This window comes from Citrus sinensis, chromosome 3 (assembly GCF_022201045.2).
Source record: "Citrus sinensis cultivar Valencia sweet orange chromosome 3, DVS_A1.0, whole genome shotgun sequence".
NCBI lineage: Eukaryota > Viridiplantae > Streptophyta > Magnoliopsida > Sapindales > Rutaceae > Citrus > Citrus sinensis.
The window spans coordinates 42108888-42132952 of record NC_068558.1 but is presented as its reverse complement, the minus strand read 5'-3'; the positions used below and the strand labels follow the sequence as shown (position 1 = coordinate 42132952).

The 24065-nt window shown below is 32.9% G+C and overlaps 1 protein-coding gene across 1 annotated transcript; it reads right to left on the bottom strand.

Moving 5' to 3' along the window:
- Positions 1–8957: 8957 nt before the first annotated feature.
- On the bottom strand, positions 8958–12824 carry LOC102610289 (FT-interacting protein 4). The gene has a single exon (XM_006480010.3). It carries the CDS (start codon positions 12255–12257, stop codon positions 9222–9224), a length of 3036 nt encoding a protein of 1011 aa, XP_006480073.2. The 5' UTR covers positions 12258–12824; the 3' UTR covers positions 8958–9221.
- Positions 12825–24065: the final 11241 nt, after the last annotated feature.

The following is a 24065-nucleotide window of genomic DNA, read 5'->3' as shown; positions in this document are numbered from 1 at the left end:
CAATGATGAAAAGCAGTTATTTTGAATTTTCTACTTTACTTTGTTTAAAATCCATTAAGGCTTTTCAAATTAATCTCCTCTATTGTTAATGGGAAGCTGTCAGTGATGTGGAGCTGTTATTTTGTATTTTTTTCTTCTATTTGTATTAAATCTGTTTAGACTCATCAAATGCTCACCTCTAATTTTAATGGGAAACTGGCAATTAGGATGGCTGTTTTATTTTGTACTTTTATTTAAAAAAAAAAAACCATTTAGTCTTTTTCAAATTCTCTCCTCAATTCGTAATGGGAAACTGCAATGATGAGTAGCTGTTAATCTCCTCTATTCTTTTTGTGGGATTTGCAATACTGGGTTTGTACTAAGAGAATATTTTTCAGAAATAGAAAAGATTTTGTAGTTATGCGGTTTCTGGCAAAGGGAATTGGTTATTGTTTAATGGGAAACTGGCAATTAGAACGGCTGTTTTATTTTGTACTTTTATTTAAAAAAAAAAAACCATTTAGTCTTTTTCAAATTCTCTCCTCAATTCGTAATGGGAAACTGCAATGATGAGTACCTGTTAATCTCCTCTATTCTTTTTGTGGGATTTGCAATACTGGGTTTGTACCAAGAGAATATTTTTCAGAATAGTTATGCGGTTTCTGGCAAAGGGAATTGGTTATTGTTCGATGCACCCTGCTTTCTCGAAAGGTTGTTCTGTTGTTGCCAAACTAGTTCATTAGTATTTGTCCTTGGTTTGCCTTCTTGAAAAATGCTTGCGATTATTTGGTAATAAGCTGTTTTTTAGTTCATTATGTCACAATGGGTTTATAAAGCTAGTAGTTACAATATGCAAAGTGTACAGAATTATGGCATTGTTGTATAATGCAATTTTTTTTTTCACTTTTATTTTCAATTTTTTGAGTTGGGATTGCTCATCAGTTTCGGTATTCTGTTAATGCTTCTTCTAATTGGCCTAAACAGCTTGGTGGTGATTGCTGTTATTTTGTCCTTGCTTCATCTGTTTGGCATAATTAGCTCGGTGGTGATTGTTATTATTCCTTGGATTCAATTGTTTTTGGAATTTGAAATAGCTATGAAACAAGCAGCTGGCAAATTAAAATTGGAAGTACTTTGCCTATTGGTGAAATATAATTGGAGACATGTTATGTTCACCTTTTTTGGGCATGTTTCTATAGCTAGTGAAAAGTACTAGTTCTTGTTTTGTGGGTTTTTTTTGGGGGGGGGGGTTGGGGTTTCTCCATGAGAACAAATTTGCTGTCCTTGAAGTCTTTGTTTTTTGAGAAATAATAGAATCTGTTACTTTTGGTTATTGTGGAGTAGTGCTTATTAATTAGAATGCTGAGAGAACCTCGAGAGAAACGGCATACAGAATTAATCGCTTCTCTCAGCAGCAACTCTCAGTATTCTAGTTAAAAAAAACAAAAGAATTAAAAGGAAAACACCGGTATAAATGAAAAAAAAAAGTGAGATCTACTCCTCTCCCTCACTTCCTCACGAGCTCACTCCTTCCTTCTCTCCCTCACTCGCAGATTGCTGTTCTCTGCTCGCTGCTCCTCGTCTCCCTCGTAGATCTTCAAATTCAACTCGGGCGCTTCTCTCCCTCTGCAAAGTAAGTTGCTGCCGTTTCTCTTCTATCGTTTGGTATATGTTTGTAATTATTTTGGTGGTATTTTTTTAGTAATTGTTTTTTAATTATTTTGTTGGTAATTATGTTGGCAATTATTTGGTAATTATTTTGTTGGTAATTATTTGGTGAAAATTGCCGGTTGGTATATGTATTACACATGTTGAAAAACCATGTTGAAAAACCATGTTGAAAAAAATATTTATCTTTTCTGGAAGTACTTTAAAATTGCCATAGCATCTCCTTCTATATTTTTTTTTTTTAGAAATGAGACATTTTCATATCCACCAGCTTCAACAACGATAGAATTAAAATTCCGAATAATGTTAATTCTCGCACAATCATTCATTTCAATACGTTTTTTTGCACTTGCACTAATATTACGGACTCAATCCATGATTGTGCTAAAAGTTTAAAGTTCGAAGAATTTATTTTCCATCTTCATTTACACAACCTCCAATTGTAGCATCACAACTAATTTTCACAATAGGTTTCGGTTTCAGCACATCAGTAGATTTACTTTCTGACTTGCCGTTACAGCTACATGCAAACGTCGCGTATCTTACAATTCCATCACTCCCTTTCTTACTAGTTAGCTTATTCACAGGAAACCCTTCTTGTTTATCATAGGCTTTGTAAAATAGTCACATTTTCTCATGACTATCAAATAACATCTCAAAAGTCGGCTCATATTTTTTCGATTGCACATCTTTGACTCTACCTTCATTTTCTAAATTTTTCATTTCTACAAAATAATTAATATTTGTATTAATAATAAATTATTGTAAATTTTTACAAAATTTTGATGCAGCAATAATTTAATCCTTTAAATTTCTAAAAATTTAAATTAAAAAAATTCTAAATCAAACACAAAATTTAAATTAAAAAAATTCTAAATCGAACACATAATTTAAATAAAAAAATTTAAATCAAACACAATTTAAATAAAAAAATTTAAATCAAACACAATTTAAATTAATAAAAATTCTAAATTCAACACAAAATTTAAATTAAAAAAATGTTAAATCAAACACATTTATCATTTTATTATGATATCATAAAAAATAATCTTCAAAATAAAAAATCACTTTTTATAACCAGTTAAGTGTTTTGTTTTCAGATTTAGATCGGGCAGCGCTTTCGCGTTTGTGTAAATTTAGATTGGCCACGAGTTGAGTTGGATGACGACTAGAGTAAGCAAAAAATTTGAATGCTTGTGGATGAATGACAACCGGAGTAATGCTTGTGATGAGTAATGAATAAGCGAATCAGTGATGTTTGAGATGAGAAGTAAAGCGTAAAGGCTGATTTGTGATGAGCAAAAAGTGTTTTCGTTTCACGTGGGGGAGAGGAAAAGTGGTTTGTGATAGAGCAAAAATGTGATGAGAAGTAAAGAGAATAATAATATATTATTTAAAGCTGCCATTTCACGTAAGGGGAGAGAAAAAGTAATAATAATATATTATTACTAGTGATGAAACGGCAACACAAAGCAGCCTTTCGGGTGATCCAAGCTGCCGTTTTGGGTGTTCTCCCCCCTCCCCACGTAAAATTGCAGCTTTGAATAATATATTATTATTCTCTTTACTTTTCCTCACGCTTTTGCTTAATCACAAACCACATTTGCTCATCACAAAGCATTTTTTCTCTTTTCCACGTGAAACGAAAACACTTTCACGCTTTACTTCTCACCACGAGTAGTGCTTCTCATCACAAACATTACCGATTTACTTATTCATTGTTAATCACAAACATTACTCTGGTTGCCATTGAAATTATTTGCTTACTTGAGTTGCCATTCAGCTCAACTCGTAGCTGATCTAAATCTACATAAACGCGGAAGCGTTATCCGATTTAGATCTGGAAGCAAAATACCTAGCTGGTAAATTACCTAATTATAAAGAGTGATTTTTTATTTTGAATATTATTTTTTGTTATATATCATACTAATACAAATGTGCCTGCATTTACTAGTTAAATGATAAATGTGTTTGATTTAGAAATTTTCTTAATTTAAATTTTGTGTTGGATTTAGAATTTTTATTAATTTAAATTTTGTGTTGATTTAGAAATCTTTTTATTTAAATTATGTGTTCGATTTAAAATTGTTTTAATTTAAATTTTGGTTCCATTTAGAATTTAAATTTTTAGAAATAATAATTATTTTGTAGAAATGGAAAATTTTGTAGAGTCAAAGATGTGTAATCGAAAAAATATGAGCAGACTCTTGGGATGTTATTTGATAGCCTTGAGGACATGTGGCAATTTTACAATGTCTATGGTAAACAAGAAAGGTTTTATGTGAAGAAGTTAACTAGTAAAAAAAGGAGTGATGTAATTGTAAGATACGCGATGCGACGTTTACATGTGGCTGTAGCGGCAAGTCAGAAAGTAAATCTACTAATGTACTGAAACCTATTGTGAAAATTGTTGAGTCCGTAACATTAAGTGCAATAAAGCATATTGAAATGAATGATTGTGCGAGAATTAACATTGCTTGGAATTTTAATTCTATTATTGTTGAAGCTGGTGGATATGAAAATGTCTCATTTCTGGAAAAAGATTGTAGAATGAGATGCTATGACAATTCTAAAGTACTTCCAGAAAAAAGCAAGTAGAATACAATGGTTTTTTTTTTTCAACACAGGTAATACATATATCATTCAACAATTTTCATCAAATAATTACCAACAAAATAACTACCAAATAATTACGAATAAAATAATTACTAACATATATCAAACGGTAGAAGAGAAATGGCAGTGACTTACTTTGAAGAGGGAGATGGAGAGAGTGGCTGGACTTCAGCTTGGAGACGGAGAGAAGCACCCGAGTTGAATTTGGAGATCTACGAGAGAGTCAAGGAACAATGAGCAGTAATCTGTGAGAGAGGGAAAGAGTGAGCTCGTGAGGAAGTGAGAGAGAGGAGGAGCTCACTTACTTTTCTTTTTTTTTCCTTTTATACCGGTGTTTTCCCTTTTAATTCTTTTGTTTTTTTAAACTAGAATGCTGAGAGCTGTATGCTGTTTCTCTCGCAGTTCTCTCAGCATTCTAGTTAATAAGCACTACTCTTTTCAATATTCAATTCATGCTTTTGCTACTTGGCCTAATTAGTTTGGCGATGATTGTTGTTGATTTTTGGAATTTGACATTGCTACGAAAGGAATTTTGCCTACTGATGAAATATGTTAAAGGCACATTATATGGAAATTTGAATTCTCTAACATGGTCGTTAGTACTCTCAAGTGCTGGTCTGTAACTTCTTTGTGCATGTCTTCACAACTAGTGAACAGTGCTCATGCTTGCTTGTTGGTTTGATCTCATATTGATGATGAACAATGGGTTTATTATGATAAAATTTTGTTTTCAATGGGAAAGCTGGCAATGATAAGGAGCTGTTATTTTGAATTTTCAACTTCCATTTGCTTTAAATCCATTCAGGCTTTTCAGTTAATCTCCTTTTATGGGAAAATTGGCAATGATGAGGAGTTTTCACAGTAATTTGCATCTCCATCAACCATTGGGATAATTTTTTGCAGTAATTTGTTGGCATACTTTTCGTGTCTTGAATGAGGGCTTTTGAGCTCAAACAGTTAAACTCTCCTTTTTCCTTGTTGTTTCACATTGTTCTGCACATTAGGTCATTGGCTTCAAACTCGTTCTTATTGGATTATGTTTCTTTCTTCTATTCTCTGCTCATTGAGTTGATAATTGTGCTGAGTTAGCTAATTTCATTTCTTTTCAGATGTGGACTGAGAAGGTTTATGATATTGTGTTTCGGAAATCCCTTTTCCTCTCACAACAGGTCATTGAAAGGAGTGAAAAGAGAAAAAAGGAAAATCCCTTCTCAGTATTTTTTTCCGGTGTCATCTTCTTCAGTATTTGATTTATGCTTTTGGAAACTAGAGAGACTCGAACAAAATCCTGGCATTTATGGCCTCTCCTCGTTGTAGAGATATATGAACATCAGCCATGAAAGTGGTTTTATTTTAAACTATTTTGGCATGTTTTCGGAAACTATTAGGATTGTTTGAACATCTGATGCTACTAATTTGCTGGTTCCACCTTTTTTTTTTCTTTTTTGTTCACCACTCCCACTGCTTTCTCTTAATTGGTTTTTTCCTTACTTTATGCATAGCCCTTACTTTTTTCTCTTCTTGTCACCGTTTCGATTTTTTAAAACTTTTTGGGTTCCATCTTGCGCTTTGATTTGTCTAATTATTTGAGATGCCATTATGACGTGGACAGGATTTTGTACAAACAATGCATGTGAATTCTGTTTTGATGGGATTTTTGTTGCACTTTCACTTAAATTTTGGGTATGTTCTTAATAACTAGCGAACAGTCTGGAAATTTGATACAGCTGCTGTAGTGCTGGTGTTTTTATGGCAACTCTTTGGCTGCCTCTAGACAAAGGATAGTAGCAACATTTCGGCCACTCTTGCAATGCCATTTATGTCTAGTAGGCCATATGGAATTGGTATTTGCAACAGGCAAAGATGTGAATTGTTCATTGACTAGCGTCATCCTCGAACTTGAGGTGTCAGGTTTAGCCGCAAGGATGCAAGTTCTGCGGGGATGTGGATGTAGATTTTATGAGCCACAATTTAACGGTTTGTTTTCCAGTTTTGCAAGTCTTAAACTGAAACGCCATAAAATTAGCACAAAACTGCAATTGTAGCTTGTTGAATTTAAGAAATTTGGTAAATTAGATCTTTCTACTCATCTTCCAATTTGGTTTGGTTTTATGAGATCCATTGATATATCTATATCATACATGACTAATCATCATATGTTACCAAACCAAGCTATCAAGCATAGAATATGTAATAGTAATTCTAATAATCTACTCATATCCGAGTTCATTCACAGATTTGTTGGGGTATTTAGGGATTCTTATGTACTTAGATTTCTCTTAAAACACCAAGTTCAAAACCCAACTATCAAATATATATATATATATTTAACAAAGTTGAAACATAAATTGCTCAAATTTCATAAATATATTACTAATTACTCAAAATCCCATTTCCTATAACTTATCTTACCAAATTTAATTATCCCTTTATTTTCTTTTTAATAATGTAGTTATTGTTATGAATTTACATATCAGCTAACAAAAAGACAATTATATATCTAATAAGAGAAGTGATTAAAAACTTGAAAGAATTGATGATGAGATTGAAGAGACAAAGTAATGGAAATGAGAGGTGAAGCAGATAATTAGAAGCTGACGCTTCTCTTCCTATTTATATCCCAATAAAACAGTATAATATACAAAGTAGAGTTAGCACTTTGGAATCTATCTAGATTCACACTTAGGTGTTGCGGTATGACAAAACAGTCCACTAATATTGTAAATTGGGAATCCACCCATAATTTCACAACAGTTATAATCTTTTTCTCTCGTTAATAATAATGATACAAAAACAATATTATTTGAATACTGAGAAATTGTTCTTCAATATTAAAGAGAAAGAAGGACAATCTTATTTGAATTTTTTTTTAAAAAATATTTATTGTTGTTGTGACTCTTTAAATGAGAAGCAAAATATATTCCAACGAATTAGAATATTCCAACCTCCTTTTAAGTGTAGATTGAGATAATACCCACTATTACAAGTTTATTTCCAACGAATTAGAAGAAGACTATGTAACTTGTGAAGCATTTAATTATAAAGAGACTGTGTTAACTTATAAGAATTTAATTGTAGCGTTAACTTCTATTTACTTGTCCCACCGGCTCGTGGGAAAACTTAATGCATTCGACAGTCCATTAATTCTTACTTTAGACTTTATTATTATGTACAAATATGATCCTTAAGTACTTAACATTAATTATGATCAACTGTCCCCAACTACTTGAATTTTTCTATAAAAGTGAAACAAGAAGTTCCATTGACGCACACATTCGGCCATTGTGGAGGCTTTGATTTGGTGTCGATCTGACAATATGGTGTGTAATAATCCTAAACAAGCATACCTGCATATCCATTTCTGGCAAAGCAAAAATTTTTAATTGAACATGCGCATTGAGGTAGCACAAGGATTATGACACACCATTTGTCAAATCGACAGGTGAACAAAATAAGGACACAACACAACCAGCATTCCCAGCATAACCCCTTGACAACTTAGGCACAAAGTTCTCCTCCCATCTAATATTTTGGTATTTTTCACTGTTTTTCTCTTGTTTTTTCTTTTTCTTTTTTTATATTTTTTTGTCAAATTTAAGATTTTACATTCCCTTCTAAATTGCTCCACTGGGTGAAGTAAAAACTCATTCATTAAAAAGTATTTTTCTGTGACTAGTGAATGCTTCAAACAGATCCACAATATTTTTTTAATCTTAAAATCTTGTTTTACTTTAATCACAAGTATCGCGAGGTAAAAATAATGCTCAACAAACAATTTCGTCACAATATTTTTATCTGATGCTGGTAATGAATTTTGCAGAAGAAAATAGTATAATGCAGTGGAAATGTTGGGTTAATTGATTGTTAATATGTGTTAAATTGTAGTTAAATATACGGAGTTACAATGTTGATTTTAAGTTTTTGTTTTTTAGAATTTTGTTATTTTAGAATTTTGTTATTTTAGATCTTTTGATATTTTTTTAATTTGAATTAAAGTTAATCATGATGTGTATTTTAATCTTATATTTTTACTATAATTGTTCCTTTTTAAGTTAACTTAAGAGAGAAAGTTCACCATATTATAAAATAGGGAGACATTCTTATTGTTTTCATAACTTCAACTTTAATTATTTAACTAAAAAGAAAATTCTCTTCTAAAATTTCTTTCGTATTATCGATCAAAATCTCTCTTAGTCCATTACTAAAATGATATTTAATCTCTCTTAGTTCCATCAATTATTACAGTAAAAAAAATAGTAAATAAATTCCTTCTGGTTTCTGCAGCCTAATACACATTACACGACATTAAAAATAAAATGTTGTGCTAACTGAAAGTTGTAATTTGATCATTCACATTCTTTGCTCAAAAGAACAGGGTAGTGAAGCTCTATCACTTTAATTTGATCGTAAATGCACAGCTGATTAGAATTAAGCACATCAAATTGGCGTTTCCATAATTCCTTCCTTTCTTCTTGGAAAGTTGTTTCTTCCTCTCTTCCAAGCTTTGATCGATTCTCCTAAACTCCGGCAACGTTTATGCAATGTCCACTTCTCAATCCCACCTGGGTTTCCCACAAAATCTCTTAAGAAACATCATTGATGATGAGCCAAAATTTTTTCTTTCCTTTTAATTCAATCTCATTTTCCTATTACTGAATTTGGAGAAAACCAATTATTTAAACCACGTAACATAATTAAACCATCGAATAATCAAAGCTACTTTAATTACCAAAGAAGACAGAAGCATAGTAGTAAGTAATAGCACGATAGAACTTCAAGGTTACACATAAATTTGTTCTTAAATTGTCCAATGATCTTCTCTAGTCCCTCCTACACACAAAACTAAAGATAACAAGACAAATAAACTAGAAGACTAAATCCCTACGTCATTAGTACTAAGCATTAGACCTTACATTATATGTCCAAAATATCCATCCAAATTATCCTTCTGCTGCAGTCTACAACAAGGTATCAGCCTTTGAGGGCAACCTCCGGAAGAAACTCAAAGCTGGAGAAGGCAATTTGCTTCTGAACCGTGGTGGCCTCAGCACATACACCCCCCACAATGCAAACACTACGCGAACTGGCACGGCGTAAAACCCAATTGCAGCAAACAAGCAGAAAATCACAAACAAGAATGTGGCCCGCGGGTCTCTCCAGCTTATTAATGCTTGAAACCGTTCACCTTGTGTGGCCATATCTCCAACCACGGTCTGAATTCTTCCAGCCACGCTTCTTAGCCTATCGTACCTAATTCGAACAATGTCAGCACCTCGACTTGTCGGAAAGGAATCGAATTCCTCATCCAATTCATCAGGGAAGACACTGTCAGCCTGAGAGAGCCTGATATCCATGTGAGGAGGGTGCCGTGACCTGGACCTATATCGCCAGAGCCCCAGAAGTGACAAGTATAGCAATACGGCAGGGATTACAAGCTCAGGCATTAGAACCAGCAAGAAGAAAAATGCCAAAGACAAGGTTGAGTATATTGGCTTGTGCCAATTGCGCATAGACTCCGCATAACGAACCATTGCTATGAGACCAGAGATCACATTCATTAACCGAAAAAAGTTAGCCTTGCTCCTTCTCATGCTCCACATGTGAGAGTCATAATCAAGCATATACTCAACCACCTCTCGCCCCAGTGGTGGCTCTGCTCGGTTGAGCCAGGATGATACCACATTCAGAGCTTGGTACCTCAAGGTCTCAAGTTGATGCACACTCAAAGGGTGCACATAGTGCATCTTTGGTAGCAACGGCATTGCGTACATATGCAACATATTAACCAGATTAGCACAGGAAAATCGCACAGCCAAATGAAGCTCACCCATTTTCTTCACACCTGAAGGATGCAACATAAGCAGTGGATACGAGTGAGTGTAAACACGATCAGATTCAAGTGTAGACAGCCTGATTCTGACTTTCCCAATTCGAGAATCACGACCACCACTGTTGTTAATTATGTTCTTATCAAGGCTGCAGTTATCAAACACTCCAACCGTGATGACTGTGCAAGGATCAAAAACTTCCCAAGTATACTGCTCATTCCATTTGGGAGACAAACTATCAACCACAGTTCGTGTTCTCACCCATTTCTGGCCATACTTCGCAACGCAGTAAGCATCAACAGATCCTCCTTTCCCCCCTTTGAACTTCAATGGCATAAGCCCTGTTGCACCCAGAATGCCCATTTCAAGCACACCAATGTGAGGCTTCCACAACTGCTTTGCCGTTGGCTTCACATCACTGCTATACAGTGTGGCCTCATCAAGCACATGGTAGCCCCCATCAAGAGAGACCCTAAGATGAATTCTAGATCCGAATCTTGTCACAACTTTTGACTCCCCCTGGTTGCCAAAATGGTTTTCAAGATTAAACCACCGGGATACCACTTGTTTATCATCAGTTCTTCTCTCAACTGCGCTCACTGGAATCAAAACCTTACCCACGATCTCATCTTTACCAGGCCCAACATGGTCCTCAACTGAAATCAAAAGATAATCCTCAAATGGCTCAGCAACCACAAACAACAAATCCTCATTCCAACAAGGATTTGACAAGCTTCTTGTTGCACTAGGCGCTGCAATTCTAGTCTTTAAAAATTGATTCCCCACCTGTACTTTTGCATGAAGCTCCGGAAACCTCATCATAGCAGACCCTTTATCCCCAGGAACAATATCTTGCGCTTCAATAACCGAGACTCTCAAATACCAAAGTTTTGGTGACAGATAAACCTTGGATTTGAGAGAGCAAAGCCCATCAAAATGAACATTTGCTGCCTTTGAGTGCCATGCCTCCGCAAATGCCTCATCAGCCTGAGTTCCAAACCATATTGAGACCATAACTTCACCTCCTTTTGACCTATCACCTCTTCTATCTTCCATCCTATACCATTGTGGTGCTAGCTGGCTATCAGGAGGTACCCTTCTAGGAACTTCATTTAAATCAAACCAAATTCTCCCCAAGAAATCATCTTTGTCGCTTTCTTTGACAAAAATCTCAGCCGCTGAGGACTGTATACAATCTTTTGAAAATGCAAAGACTTGGTCCCATTGTAAATGATTTGAACTCACCCTCTTTGTAAATCCTCTGTAGTTCCCTAGTTTCACTTCAGCTACAATCTCACCACCTCCAAACAAAGAAATATCTCTAGCTTTCACCACTCTAACATAAAGATACTGCATTTGCTCAACAAGATCATAAGTAGAACTAGTTTTGTCCTTGTTGAGAAAACCACCACCAAGATGAGGACTTGTCTCTTTTAAAGAAAACTCGCCTGACCCATTAACGTAAACCCCTCCGCCGCCTCCGCCGCCGAAGGTTGGACCACCTCTGGCTCCGGGAATGACTGGACGAGGAGCAGTAGTAATCACAACAGGCTTTAACTCACCCGGGTTTGGCTCCATGGGCTTCATGTGATTTTGACTCTGCTGCTGATGAGTTGGCTTGCTCATCATGTCTTGATGGCCAAAATGCTGCTGCTGCACCTGCATAACAGGACTCTGTTGCTGCAGTTTCTTGTTCTTCTTAGAAAACGCAGAGGACGGAGTCAAAGAAGAAACAAAGCCTCCTTTTTTAACCACCTCCTCTGTCGTAGACACGAAAAGCTTCAAGCTTATCTCCCCCCTTATGTGAGAAAATAAGCTCCTTTTCTCTAGAGTGTACAACTGAGCAGTGGCTTCACCTTCTTTCTTACAGAGTTGTGAACAAGGAGCCCTGACTTTACCCAGAAAATTTCTGCTGTTGCTTGACCTTCTCTCGTTGAACACATTAACCTCAATGTGTTTGTAAGGCAGCTCCGCGGTATCTGGAACGTCAAACACAAGCTTCTCGTTCCATATTGGGTTTAAATCTTTGTACTTCACTTGGGTTCTTAGTATTTGCTTCTCAAACTCAACTTCTACAAACGGGGATGATGAGCCTTCTCCATCTTTAGGCATCAAGTTGTGTGCTGCTATCACCTCCACTACTAGCTTCTCTTTCCCGTCGCCCATGGCTGGTTTCTTTGAAGAAGAAAGAGATAATAATGGAGGAAGGGAGAGACAGAGAGATATGAGGAGAAATATATGCAGAGTGAGAGACACAGATGGGAGGCTCAAGGGAAGCAAAAGAATGAAAACAGAGCAGCGAGTTGCTCAGAGAACTCAGTAGAGCGTGCAACAGTGACAACAGAAGAAAGCAAGGACAAGACATATGAAGGGAAGTGAGTTGGTGGTAATAACAAAACTCACAAATACTCTCGAGTCCCACGTTTGTTCTGGAGCGTGCAATCAACGCACCAATCTTGTTGCAAGTAAACGACAGTTCAATTTCAGCCAGATTATCGTGGGATCCACCAGAAACATTCTTAGTACTAACCAATTGTTTAAGCTGAGTTAATAGCCTCCATCAGAAGTGGGTCAACGCCTAAATATTGTGCGGGGTTGGTAATGTACGCACGCGAAGCTATTTAGATTCAGTACTCAGTCGCCAAACAGTTGATTTAAATTTTAGGGAATAATAAAGAAGAAACTTAAAAAAAAAAAAATCATACAGTTCAAGGCAGTTAACGTATGCATTGGAACCAAAGTCTGACGCTGACTCAACTAGGTATTTTGAAAACGAGCTCGTTTGTCATATAGCTGGCATGTTGCTACGCTCTAAGCAAAAGGGGCAAAAAAGGCGCAGGCGCGTGACCATAGCCTCGTAAGCGTGCGAAGATCCTACAGAGAATCTGATATTTATCTTACTTCACTGTTTTGATTCTTTGACGGGTCTCGAAGTCCGAGGTTGTGAGTAATATTGTGATTTGTGTGTACGAAAAAATCATTTCTTTCCCTCCATAGCTGTTTTCTATGTTTTAAGGATAATTTGTCTTCGCAGTTTGGACGCGCGTGTAACACGGTCTCCGTGTAGGATTATCGAACTGGTAAGCAACGTGGCAGTCATGCGGGCCCTGTTTCTCTGCTCTTGTAATTTCAAAATAAGTCCAACCTGTCAAAACCAGCCGGGTTTTTCTGGATTAACTCACACACCGTGGAAAGGAGCTAGCTTGTCGGGCAACACTCCACAGAAATGTTTAAATGTGGACGGCTGAGATTTAATCATAATCTATGATTTGGCAAGTGGGTAATGATTGAGATTTCTTAATGTATCTTCCATATGTGATAGGAAGCGTCAGATTTGAGCTATTTCGTGCTAATCTGAAGTACGACAGCGAACATTTACTATTGTCTATTGTAATTAGCCTTGAGTAGACTGCCGTGGCCCGATGCCGAGCTCGTGCTCGTTTTCTCTTTCTGATTCTGGCTGATGATATCCGATTGTTCCCTTGCATTGCAAATTGGTTGCTTCTTTTGCTCATGTCTTTGTGTTGTCAGTTTCGTTAGTTACTTTGGCATGGGATTATTGCTCAAGAAAAAATCCTCGAATCTCAAATTAAACTAAATAAATTGTTATAAGCTAATCTAATATATGTACCTATTAGCGCCAATATTCAGGTGACGTGTGGCGCATCGACACATGTATAATTAATTGAAACTATGTATATAATTATCCATACTCTCTTATACAATAGCCGTATTATTATCAATTTGTTTTGTCTTTCTACCAAAAGTTTAAAATAAAATATGTGAAATTTAAGGGCTAACTTTATGGTGTGTTTATTGTAGGATTAAAGATTTGAAATTTGAAATGAGACTGATTAATAGTGTTTGTTTTTAGAGTAAAATGAGGAATGTGAACGAAATATATGGGTTTACGTATTTTTTGGATTAAGAAATAGGGAATTAAACCCTTCGTTTTACCCCTATTAAATTTTATAATTTTTAAATTGCCCTAAATTAACTTTTGTCATTTTTATTTTGGTCCCTGCAAATCTTTGTAATAATATTATTATTATTATTGTCGTTGTCATTATTAATGTCATTATTATTATTAAAATTTATTAATTTGTTATTGTTGTGGTTAACAATAACTATTTGAATAATAATAATCACAATCACAATTATTATAATAAATAAAGACAATAATTAACTAAGGTTATTTTAATAACTTATAATGATCTATTTTGATTTCATGACAAAGCACATATTAAAATTTATTATTATTGATAAAAGGATTATAATTAATTAATATATTAATGTTAGTAATAATAATAATATTATTGTTATTGTTATTCAAATAATAATAATAATAATAATTTTTGAATAATAAAAGTCACAATAATTAAAATACAAAATAATAATGATGACAATAGTTAATTAATGACTTTTTAGTAATTTAGAACAATCTAACTCATTTTTTATTTCGATTATAAGACAAAATAAACATATTAATGATAATACAACTCATTCTAATTTTGATTTCTACAGTTTAAATAAATAACTTATTCATATTCCAATTATTCATTTCGATTTCGACCAATTCCAATTCCCCTTTAGTAAATATACTAAAAAGTTATATGATTTTAGTTCTTGTAATATTGTTCCCTACATATCTTGTCTTTTTCAACCGTGTTAGACAACAAATCATTTACGGAGCAATATTAATAATTAAGAAGATGTACAGTTACTAAACACCAAAATTGTCGCAATGCAAGAGACAATGAACTTTGTTTATAGCCTGAAAGGTAACAACATTTTATCCTGTCTATATGTGTGTTTGTATTCTAACCCTTGATTTTGTTTTTTTTTTTTTAATTTGTAATTTCTTGTTATATATCAAAATATAAATTTCATAAGATAACGCATTGCAAGCGGTCCTCAATATCCCAGCAAGCTTTTGCGACACGTAGCCTTTCGGGACAACAAAGTGTGTCCGGCAAATCCAACAAAAGTACAGCAGCTAGAGGGTAAAGAAAGTAATAAATAATGAAGTCTTTCTGCAAATGCAAGGTTTGTAGGGTCTCAAAAGAACAAAAGGCCAGCGGCTCGCATTGTATTGTCATGTACGCTGTGCCGCGGACTCCATGACTCGTGTCTCTCAAAAGAATGGAGAAATGTTACATGTCCATTGTCTTGTCCACTTACCCAAAAATAACAATAAAAGTCTTGTCTCCCCCGATGCACTTCTCTCTTTGGCCTATCAAAATATTCAGACGAACCGCCCGATAAATATATTTTTAAAAAGGGAAAATGAGAAAAAGGATAAAAAAACAAATCTCACTTGCATTGACCACTTGCTTTTTTTTTCCCCATTTTTCCTTGTGAATTGTGATAAACTTTGGAACATATAACGTGAGTGCAATTTCTTTTTTTTTTTTTCTAACAAACTATATGCTATAATTTGCCAATGAGGGACAACAATCTCACGAGTCATGATGTCAAAATTAATGATATATTACTGGAGTTAGAAACTGGAAAATGTAACATAACATCTAACGATACTAATATTACTTTCGGATTGAATTGTATAAATACTTCATAAATATTATCAATTTATAAATATAATTAAGTTACCATTTGTTTCACTTAGAAAATGTTCTATTTTAGAATTATAAAGTGTGAAAAAATCCAATAAAATGCATAAACCGTGCGGATTATGTGGTTTAAGTTTTAAGTCTTTTAGACCTAATGGTCTTAAAGATTTCTTATAATTTTTCACACTTTAAAATCTCATACAAAAAAACTACTATAGTTTTGTTACTTGAATAATAAAAAAAACATTCATCTAAACTTAAATAACCTTAAGTAAGTTGTTATGTTGAAGAAGTGAACAACATGTTATAAGTTGTTTGTTAAATGTGTCAATTACCCATCAACTACTTGCCTAGTACTATATATATATATGTATATTTTTTTTATGGTCAGGGATTTTAAAATGTGGGAAAGTCTGGAAAAATTTTAAAACCACATGATTTGAAAGGCTTACAATTTTAAACTTTTAAAATCATGCGGTTTTAAAAGTTTTCCATATTTTCCCGCACTTTAAAATTCATGATTGGAACATATATATATATATATTATGAATTTATTATCCATAATGTAACTTGAACATACTTTTATAATTTCCATAAAATGTCCTTTTAATAGGGACCTGGAACAATTTAGCAAGTAACTTGTAAAACAAGCAATGTATCATACTATATTTTATTTTAAAGAAAGCACAATATCTTTTATTGCTTGGGAGAAGAAATGTCCTGTCATACGACAACTTAAATGAGAATGCGATGAAAATGTTTATGCAACTCAAATTGTTTTTCGAGGACTCGAAAATAAGATTAAATTGGAAATTAGCTTGTACGAGTGTCCATTGAAGCAATTAAATTTGGGACGAGTTTGGTCCCGCGGCATCTATTATTACGACCAAAAATGTGAAATGCGCTGCCCCAGATGCAAATATGCGAGTGGCAAGGCTGGGCAGCCCGTTGAAACATCTAGCCCAGTTATGGGGAAAGGGTGGATTAATGGGCCGAGAATATTGACCCAAATGGATATGTTGGACAACGTTTTGTAGTCCGGATAAAATTTTTGGGATCGTCAATCTCTTACTGAAGTTCTTCAAGTCTTCAACCGTCATTTTCAACCACCCAAATTAAGGTATTTTTGCAATTAGAGTGTTCAAATAAACATTTTTAGATTTTTAAACTGTCTTTATCTAACATATGGGTCAACTATCCAAATGGTTGAAATAAAATGATTTTTTGGTGCCTAATCTCAATTTGAAAATAATCTAAAAGATCTTCAAACATAAAACGAAGCAAAACACTAACATTCAATTTATGAAAATGAGTTTTAAAAATGTCAAATTCATCATTAAAAATATGGGTTCAGAAAGCATAAAAATATATGTTGAAAATATATGTGTTAAATATCTTTCAAAGTTCAGATTTATACAAATCATGAGACGATTTTTTAAAATCATCAAACTCCTAATGATAATATATATATTTATTTGTTCATACTTAAAAATGATGGCTTTCCTTTTTGACAGCTGAATAACATCGCCTTGTTGATTTAACTCCGGCGACGGTGCGCAATACCATGGCAGAAAATAATTAACACGTAAGCGATACACGACGGTTACGGCTTGAAACAGTTTGATAATTTCTCTAATTGAAAATAATTAATTAATAGTTTTCGAGCCATTAGATAATGATATTTTAAATCCCATGTTGTTGGAAGGAAGAGGGCCATTGCCATTTATTTTTTATTTTTTTTCCTTTTCCTTTGTTTTGTCGACTAACGTGTGGACCCCAACTATTATAGAATCTCATTATTCTCTAATCCCTAGCTGACTCCGTCAGTTAAGGCGGTGACAAGGAAAGGGCAATCCAATCTACCAATTTGTGATCCAATGGCCAGGATCGCACCAAACACGGACTACCATCATCCAAACCGTTACCTTTGATTCCAAAACACGGTCTCAAGGACGCGCTTCAACGTGTTCACAAGTGCAATCCAACTATCTTCTTTGTAAATCCCACGCTCATTTAATTTCACGCGCCACGTAAAGTGGAAACCTTGTAGCCAATCAATTAGAGCGCATGTATCAATGACAAGCCATGATGAAAGGAAAGTTTAAAAATCTGCCGGAACACGTGGCTTTATCCCATTGGTTTTCATAGTGCTTTTACGTAACTTATTGTACTAGGATATTTTGCCGAAATTTTTATAGCTCCCTGCGCATTCCCGGTCCTTAACACTAGATCACTTCATGTTATATTTATTTATTTATTTATTAAATAATCAGTTTTTTTTATAAGAAAAAAATAAACAATTAATTTCCAAGGACACCTATGAAATTGTGAGGAATTACGGTTGTGCCACATACCCGCGATTGACGATTCAGCACTTTGCTTGAAAGTAGGGCTCCAACGCATATTGGGCCTTTGTCTACGTGGCTATGTACCAGCGTGCTTGCTTTCAAACAGGCATACTCAATCAATTTGTAAGGTCATTCAACTTGAAAAAAAAAAAAATAATTGGGTACCAACTAATTTAATTATAAAATTTTTTAGTGGAAAATAATAATTGAAATTTGAGTTGCCTAAATAAATATAATTTTTTTTATTCGCAAAGGCATTTTCATTATTTTTTTAAAAGTAATATTTTAAGTTATTTTTCATAAATACTGTAGATATTTAACAGATTGTTTACACTTTTGCTAACTCTTAACAAATGTATCCTTTTGATCATAGACATGGTTGGACGTGGACCAACTCCATACCATTAAGGAATCCTCTTGTGTGGATCATGATGTATTAATGGCTTGTTACGAAAAGTGATGTAAAATATGTTTTACATTTTCTTTAATTATTTGCTACATATAATTTTTTTTATGGATTTTGACTATGATATTCTTGAGGTATTGTACCTCACACTTTAAACATTGATAAAAAAAATTAACAAAAAATAATATAATTTAATTATTTGATACTTCTAATATTTTTTATCAGCTGACATCGTCAACTTTATTTTTAATAAGAATTGGTTAAGGTTCCTTTTACTATATAAATTTTATATTTCATACCAGATACATAAAGTAAAGAGGGCCAAAAAAAAAAAAAAAGCGCTAACCTTTATGTTTGACATGACGTGGAATGATGGCCAAAGTGCTTTTCTCACGAGAAGTTGATGAAAACTCACAGTTGCGGACACGGCTATGATACAGGGACTCAAAGTCCCTGTATCATAGAGGGGGTCAATTTATTGACCCCTTTGTTGTTTGGCTGCCATCTGGCAGCCAAACAACTTTTTTGACTGGCAGCAACCGGTTTTACAGCCGGTTGCTGCCATTAATATATTTTTTTTATTTAAATAAATTAAAATAAAAAATATTTAAAACGAATAATATTTAAAAAATAATAATAATAATAAGTAAAAAATGACAAGTAAAGTAAAAATGAAAAAAATATTTTTTATTATAAATATTTTAAAAAATAAAATAAAATGTGTGTTAACAAAAAGACAAAAATTTTATTCATTTTCTATGAAATTTATCTCATGTTTAACATTTTAAGTTTTATATTTTATGTTTTATGTTTCATGTACTGATTTTTCAAATACCCCAAATTTTTTTTTTTTGCACCCGTTTCATGTTTACGTTCTATATTTCATGTTTGATATTCTATGTTTCATGTTTTATGTTTCATGTTCACTGTTACGGAGGGACTCATATTTTATGTTTGTTGTTGCATATTTTAAGTGATATGTTTCATGTTGGTTGTGCAATGTTTCATGTACTGATTTTTCAAATACCCCGGAATTTTTTTTTTGCACCCGTTTCATGTTTACGTTCTATGTTTCATGTTTGATGTTCTATGTTTCATGTTTTATGTTTCATGTTCACTGTTACGGAGGGACTCATATTTTATGTTCGTTGTTGCATATTTTAAGTGATATGTTTCATGTTGGTTGTGCAATGTTTCATGTACTGATTTTTCAAATACCCCGGAATTTTTTTTTTGTACCCGTTTCATGTTTACGTTCTATGTTTCATGTTTGATGTTCTATGTTTCATGTTTTATGTTTCATGTTCACTGTTACGGAGGGACTCATATTTTATGTTCGTTGTTGCATATTTTAAGTGATATGTTTCATGTTGGTTGTGCAATGTTTTATGTACTGATTTTTAAAATACCCCGCAATTTTTTTTTTTTGCACCCGTTTCATGTTTACGTTCTATGTTTCATGTTTGATGTTCTATGTTTCATGTTTGATGTTCTATGTTTCATGTTTTATGTTTCATGTTCACTGTTACGGAGGGACTCATATTTTATGTTCGTTGTTGCATATTTTAAGTGATATGTTTCATGTTGGTTGTGCAATGTTTCATGTACTGATTTTTCAAATACCCCGGAATTTTTTTTTTTGCACCCGTTTCATGTTTACGTTCTATGTTTCATGTTTGATGTTCTATGTTTCATGTTTTATGTTTCATGTTCACTGTTACGGAGGGACTCATATTTTATGTTCGTTGTTGCATATTTTAAGTGATATGTTTCATGTTGGTTGTGCAATGTTTTATGTACTGATTTTTAAAATACCCCGCAATTTTTTTTTTTTGCACCCGTTTCATGTTTACGTTCTATGTTTCATGTTTGATGTTCTATGTTTCATGTTTGATGTTCTATGTTTCATGTTTTATGTTTCATGTTCACTGTTACGGAGGGACTCATATTTTATGTTCGTTGTTGCATATTTTAAGTGATATGTTTCATGTTGGTTGTGCAATGTTTCATGTACTGATTTTTCAAATACCCCGCAATTTTTTTTTTTGCACCCGTTTCATGTTTACGTTATATGTTTCATGTTTGATGTTCTATGTTTCATGTTTTATGTTTCATGTTCACTGTTACGGAGGGACTCATATTTTATGTTCGTTGTTGCATATTTTAAGTGATATGTTTCATGTTGGTTGTGCAATGTTTCATGTACTGATTTTTCAAATACCCCGAAATTTTTTTTTTTTGCACCCGTTTCATGTTTACGTTCTATGTTTCATGTTTGATGTTCTATGTTTCATGTTTTATGTTTCATGTTCACTGTTACGGAGGGACTCATATTTTATGTTCGTTGTTGCATATTTTAAGTGATATGTTTCATGTTGGTTGTGCAATATTTCATGTACTGATTTTTCAAATACCCCGAAATTTTTTTTTTTGCACCCGTTTCATGTTTACGTTCTATGTTTCATGTTTGATGTTCTATGTTTCATGTTTTATGTTTCATGTTCACTGTTACGGAGGGACTCATATTTTATGTTCGTTGTTGCATATTTTAAGTGATATGTTTCATGTTGGTTGTGCAATGTTTCATGTACTGATTTTTTAAATACCCCGAAATTTTTCTTTTTTGCCCCCGTTTCATGTTTACGTTCTCTGTTTCATGTTTGTTGTTCTACGTTTCATGTTTTATGTTTCATGTTCCATGTTACGGAGGGACTCATATTTTATGTTTGTTGTTGCATATTTTAAGTGATATGTTTCATGTTGGTTGTGCAATGTTTCATGTACTGATTTTTCAAATACCCCGAAATTTTTCTTTTTTGCCCCCGTTTCATGTTTACGTTCCACGTTTCATGTTTGCTGTTCTACGTTTCATGTTTGACGTTGTATGTTCACTGTTATGGAGGTACTCATATTTTATGTTCGCTGTTGCATATTTTAAGTAAAATGTTTAATGTTTGTTGGAATGATGAATGTTGCATCTTGATTTATGTTTTACTACATGGCTTGATATGTTTGTTATTATATGAATTTATGCTTCATGAATTAGATAGCTTGATATACTTGTAATTTTATGATTTTATATTTCATGCATTAAGGGCGCGTTTAGTGCATGGGATTGTGTGGTATTATACCACTATTCACATTAATTTATTACCAAGAAGTTGTTTGGTAAAATTTGAGACCTCATTATACTGCATTATAATACAGCATAATAAGGCATGGGGTCGCATTACGCAAACCCAAGGGAACCTCGGGTTTGCGTAATGCGGAAGCTTTTTGCCTCAATTGAGGCAAATTTATTTTATTAAAATATTATAAAAATAAATTATTTTATTATTAAATACTAATATAATGAATAAAATATAAAAATAAATTATATGATAATATTATTTTATTTATTAATGAATCATATAAAAATAATATATTAATATTATAATATTATTTACATTCATATTAATTTTAAAATTAATATTATTTAAATTTATGCAAATTTCAATATTTATAATTATTTATATTAAATTAAAAATTTATTAATATATTAAAATGTAAAAATAATAATATATTGTAAATTAAAATATAATTTAATATTATTGAATAATAATTTATTAATTTATATTAACAGTTATAATATTAATTATAATCTAAATTTATTATTTACATATAATATTAAATTTTATAAAATTTTTTATCATAATTATAATACAAATTTTAAGATTTCTATATTTATTATTTTTCTAAGTATTAATATATATTATTTTTTAATTATTTAATTTAATTAATCAAACATTCTACAATATTGTTATAATACAATGCTAACGCAATACAACATAATACAATATACCAGCATTAAAATAATACAATACAGCATAATACAATATAGTGTGCCAAACGCACCCTAAATGGCTTATTGAAAGGTTTTAAATCTCAAAATGATTTAAAATTAAGCAATTTTAAAAGGCCAAAAATAAAATGGTGTGTGTAATACAAGTATAAGAGCTTACCCAATTAGATACAAAAAGATTTCCCAAGTCTAAACCGGTATACCACTTCTTCTCATCCGGAAAACCGTTTTTCTTATTGATTTCTCTCGGGACAAATTCCGGATAACCGGATTGTTCAAATCGGTGAGCCGCATTTTCTTTGGTTGCTCTCGGGTCAATATTCGGATAACCGGATTATCAATCCGGAAAACCGGATTCGCGTATGGCCTTCACTGGATTTAACCGGATAGCCGGTTCTGTAAATCTGGAAATCCGGATTCGAGCTGCACTTTGGCAGCATTCTGGATTCATTCGGCCAACCGGTTAAGGAAACCGGTAAGCCGGTTTTAACGTGCTATCTTCTGGATCCAACCGGCAAGCCGGTTTGTGATATCCGGAAAACCGGATTCGAGTGAAGGACTTGCTGGAACATAACCGGATTTCCGGTTCAAGTCAAACCGGCAAGCCGTTTACGGCTTGTAAGCTTCTGGTCACTTTAATTTCGTGCACTGATTTTAATCTTTCAATAGTCATACCTTATACTACAAGTGTTCGTTTTAAACATTCAATAATATTATTTTGTAAACATTTTTCATCTAATTTTTTATAAATATAATCACTTTCGAAGTATTTGTATTATGAATAAAGGTAACCAACAAAATAATAATATTCCAATCCGAATTTGCTTTTAAGTGTTTTAAATCTTTCGTTTGGTCGGAGAACTATCAAAGCCTCTTAGTGTCTTATATTTAATTTTAATCTTTGAAATATAGCACTCGCTTTTTATTAAAGAAAAGTACAATTGAATATATAAATATTTAATTTTTGGTTGTTAATTATTATATCAATAATCCTAATTGTTTTAATTTTTTGTAATTATGATTGAAATTCTAGTTAAGCAATGTATGCCTTCAATTTGTTGATTAAGGCTTGAAAAAGTAGTAAACCCAATGAATGACTTTCAACTAAGTTATAGTGGAAATTAAAATTTTTCACATTTGAGTGAAATTTGTGAAAGTGAACCATTAAAGTGAAGAAATAAGTGTGATAAAGCAAAATATGACTTAACTATTAAGTTTGATTAAAAAAAAAACTAAAATGAGTAAAATACTAGTGGTTGCAATAAGTGGCCTCACAAATAAATTCGGAAGAGCTCTTATATTCCACTGGCGCTTTTTATAGCCGAAATCTCCACTATAAATAACCTTGCAACCATTTTTAATTCTATTAATTCCCACACAAATTTATAGGCTTATTTTCCCATCCGCTAAATCAATTTAATCAATTTATTTTATTTTATTTTAACTAATTATAGGAAACACAATTTAATGAAAATAAATCAAATTAACTATTCCTATGTCAAACATAATATTTTCTACATATCATCCTAAAAATCCACCAAAATCTAGTACATTACACCAAGTGCATCATCCAACCTTATTACAAGTACCATCTCCGAAAAAAAAGTGGATTGATATATTGCATAAATTTACGGCAAATAAAAAAAGGAAGAAAGGTAAATAGTTTTAAAGTAAAAGCTCAACACAGCTTATTAACAACGTATTTATTTTTTAGCAATATAACATTTTTTTTTTTGACATTTTTCAAATAAGTATCTTGTGAAATAAACATCCATGCAAATGAAATATTAAAATAAATAACAGGATAAA

Bases quoted from the DNA above. Each gene is read 5' to 3' on its own strand.
- LOC102610289 (XM_006480010.3), bottom strand. From the start codon at position 12,257: ATGGGCGACGGGAAAGAGAAGCTAGTAGTGGAGGTGATAGCAGCACAC.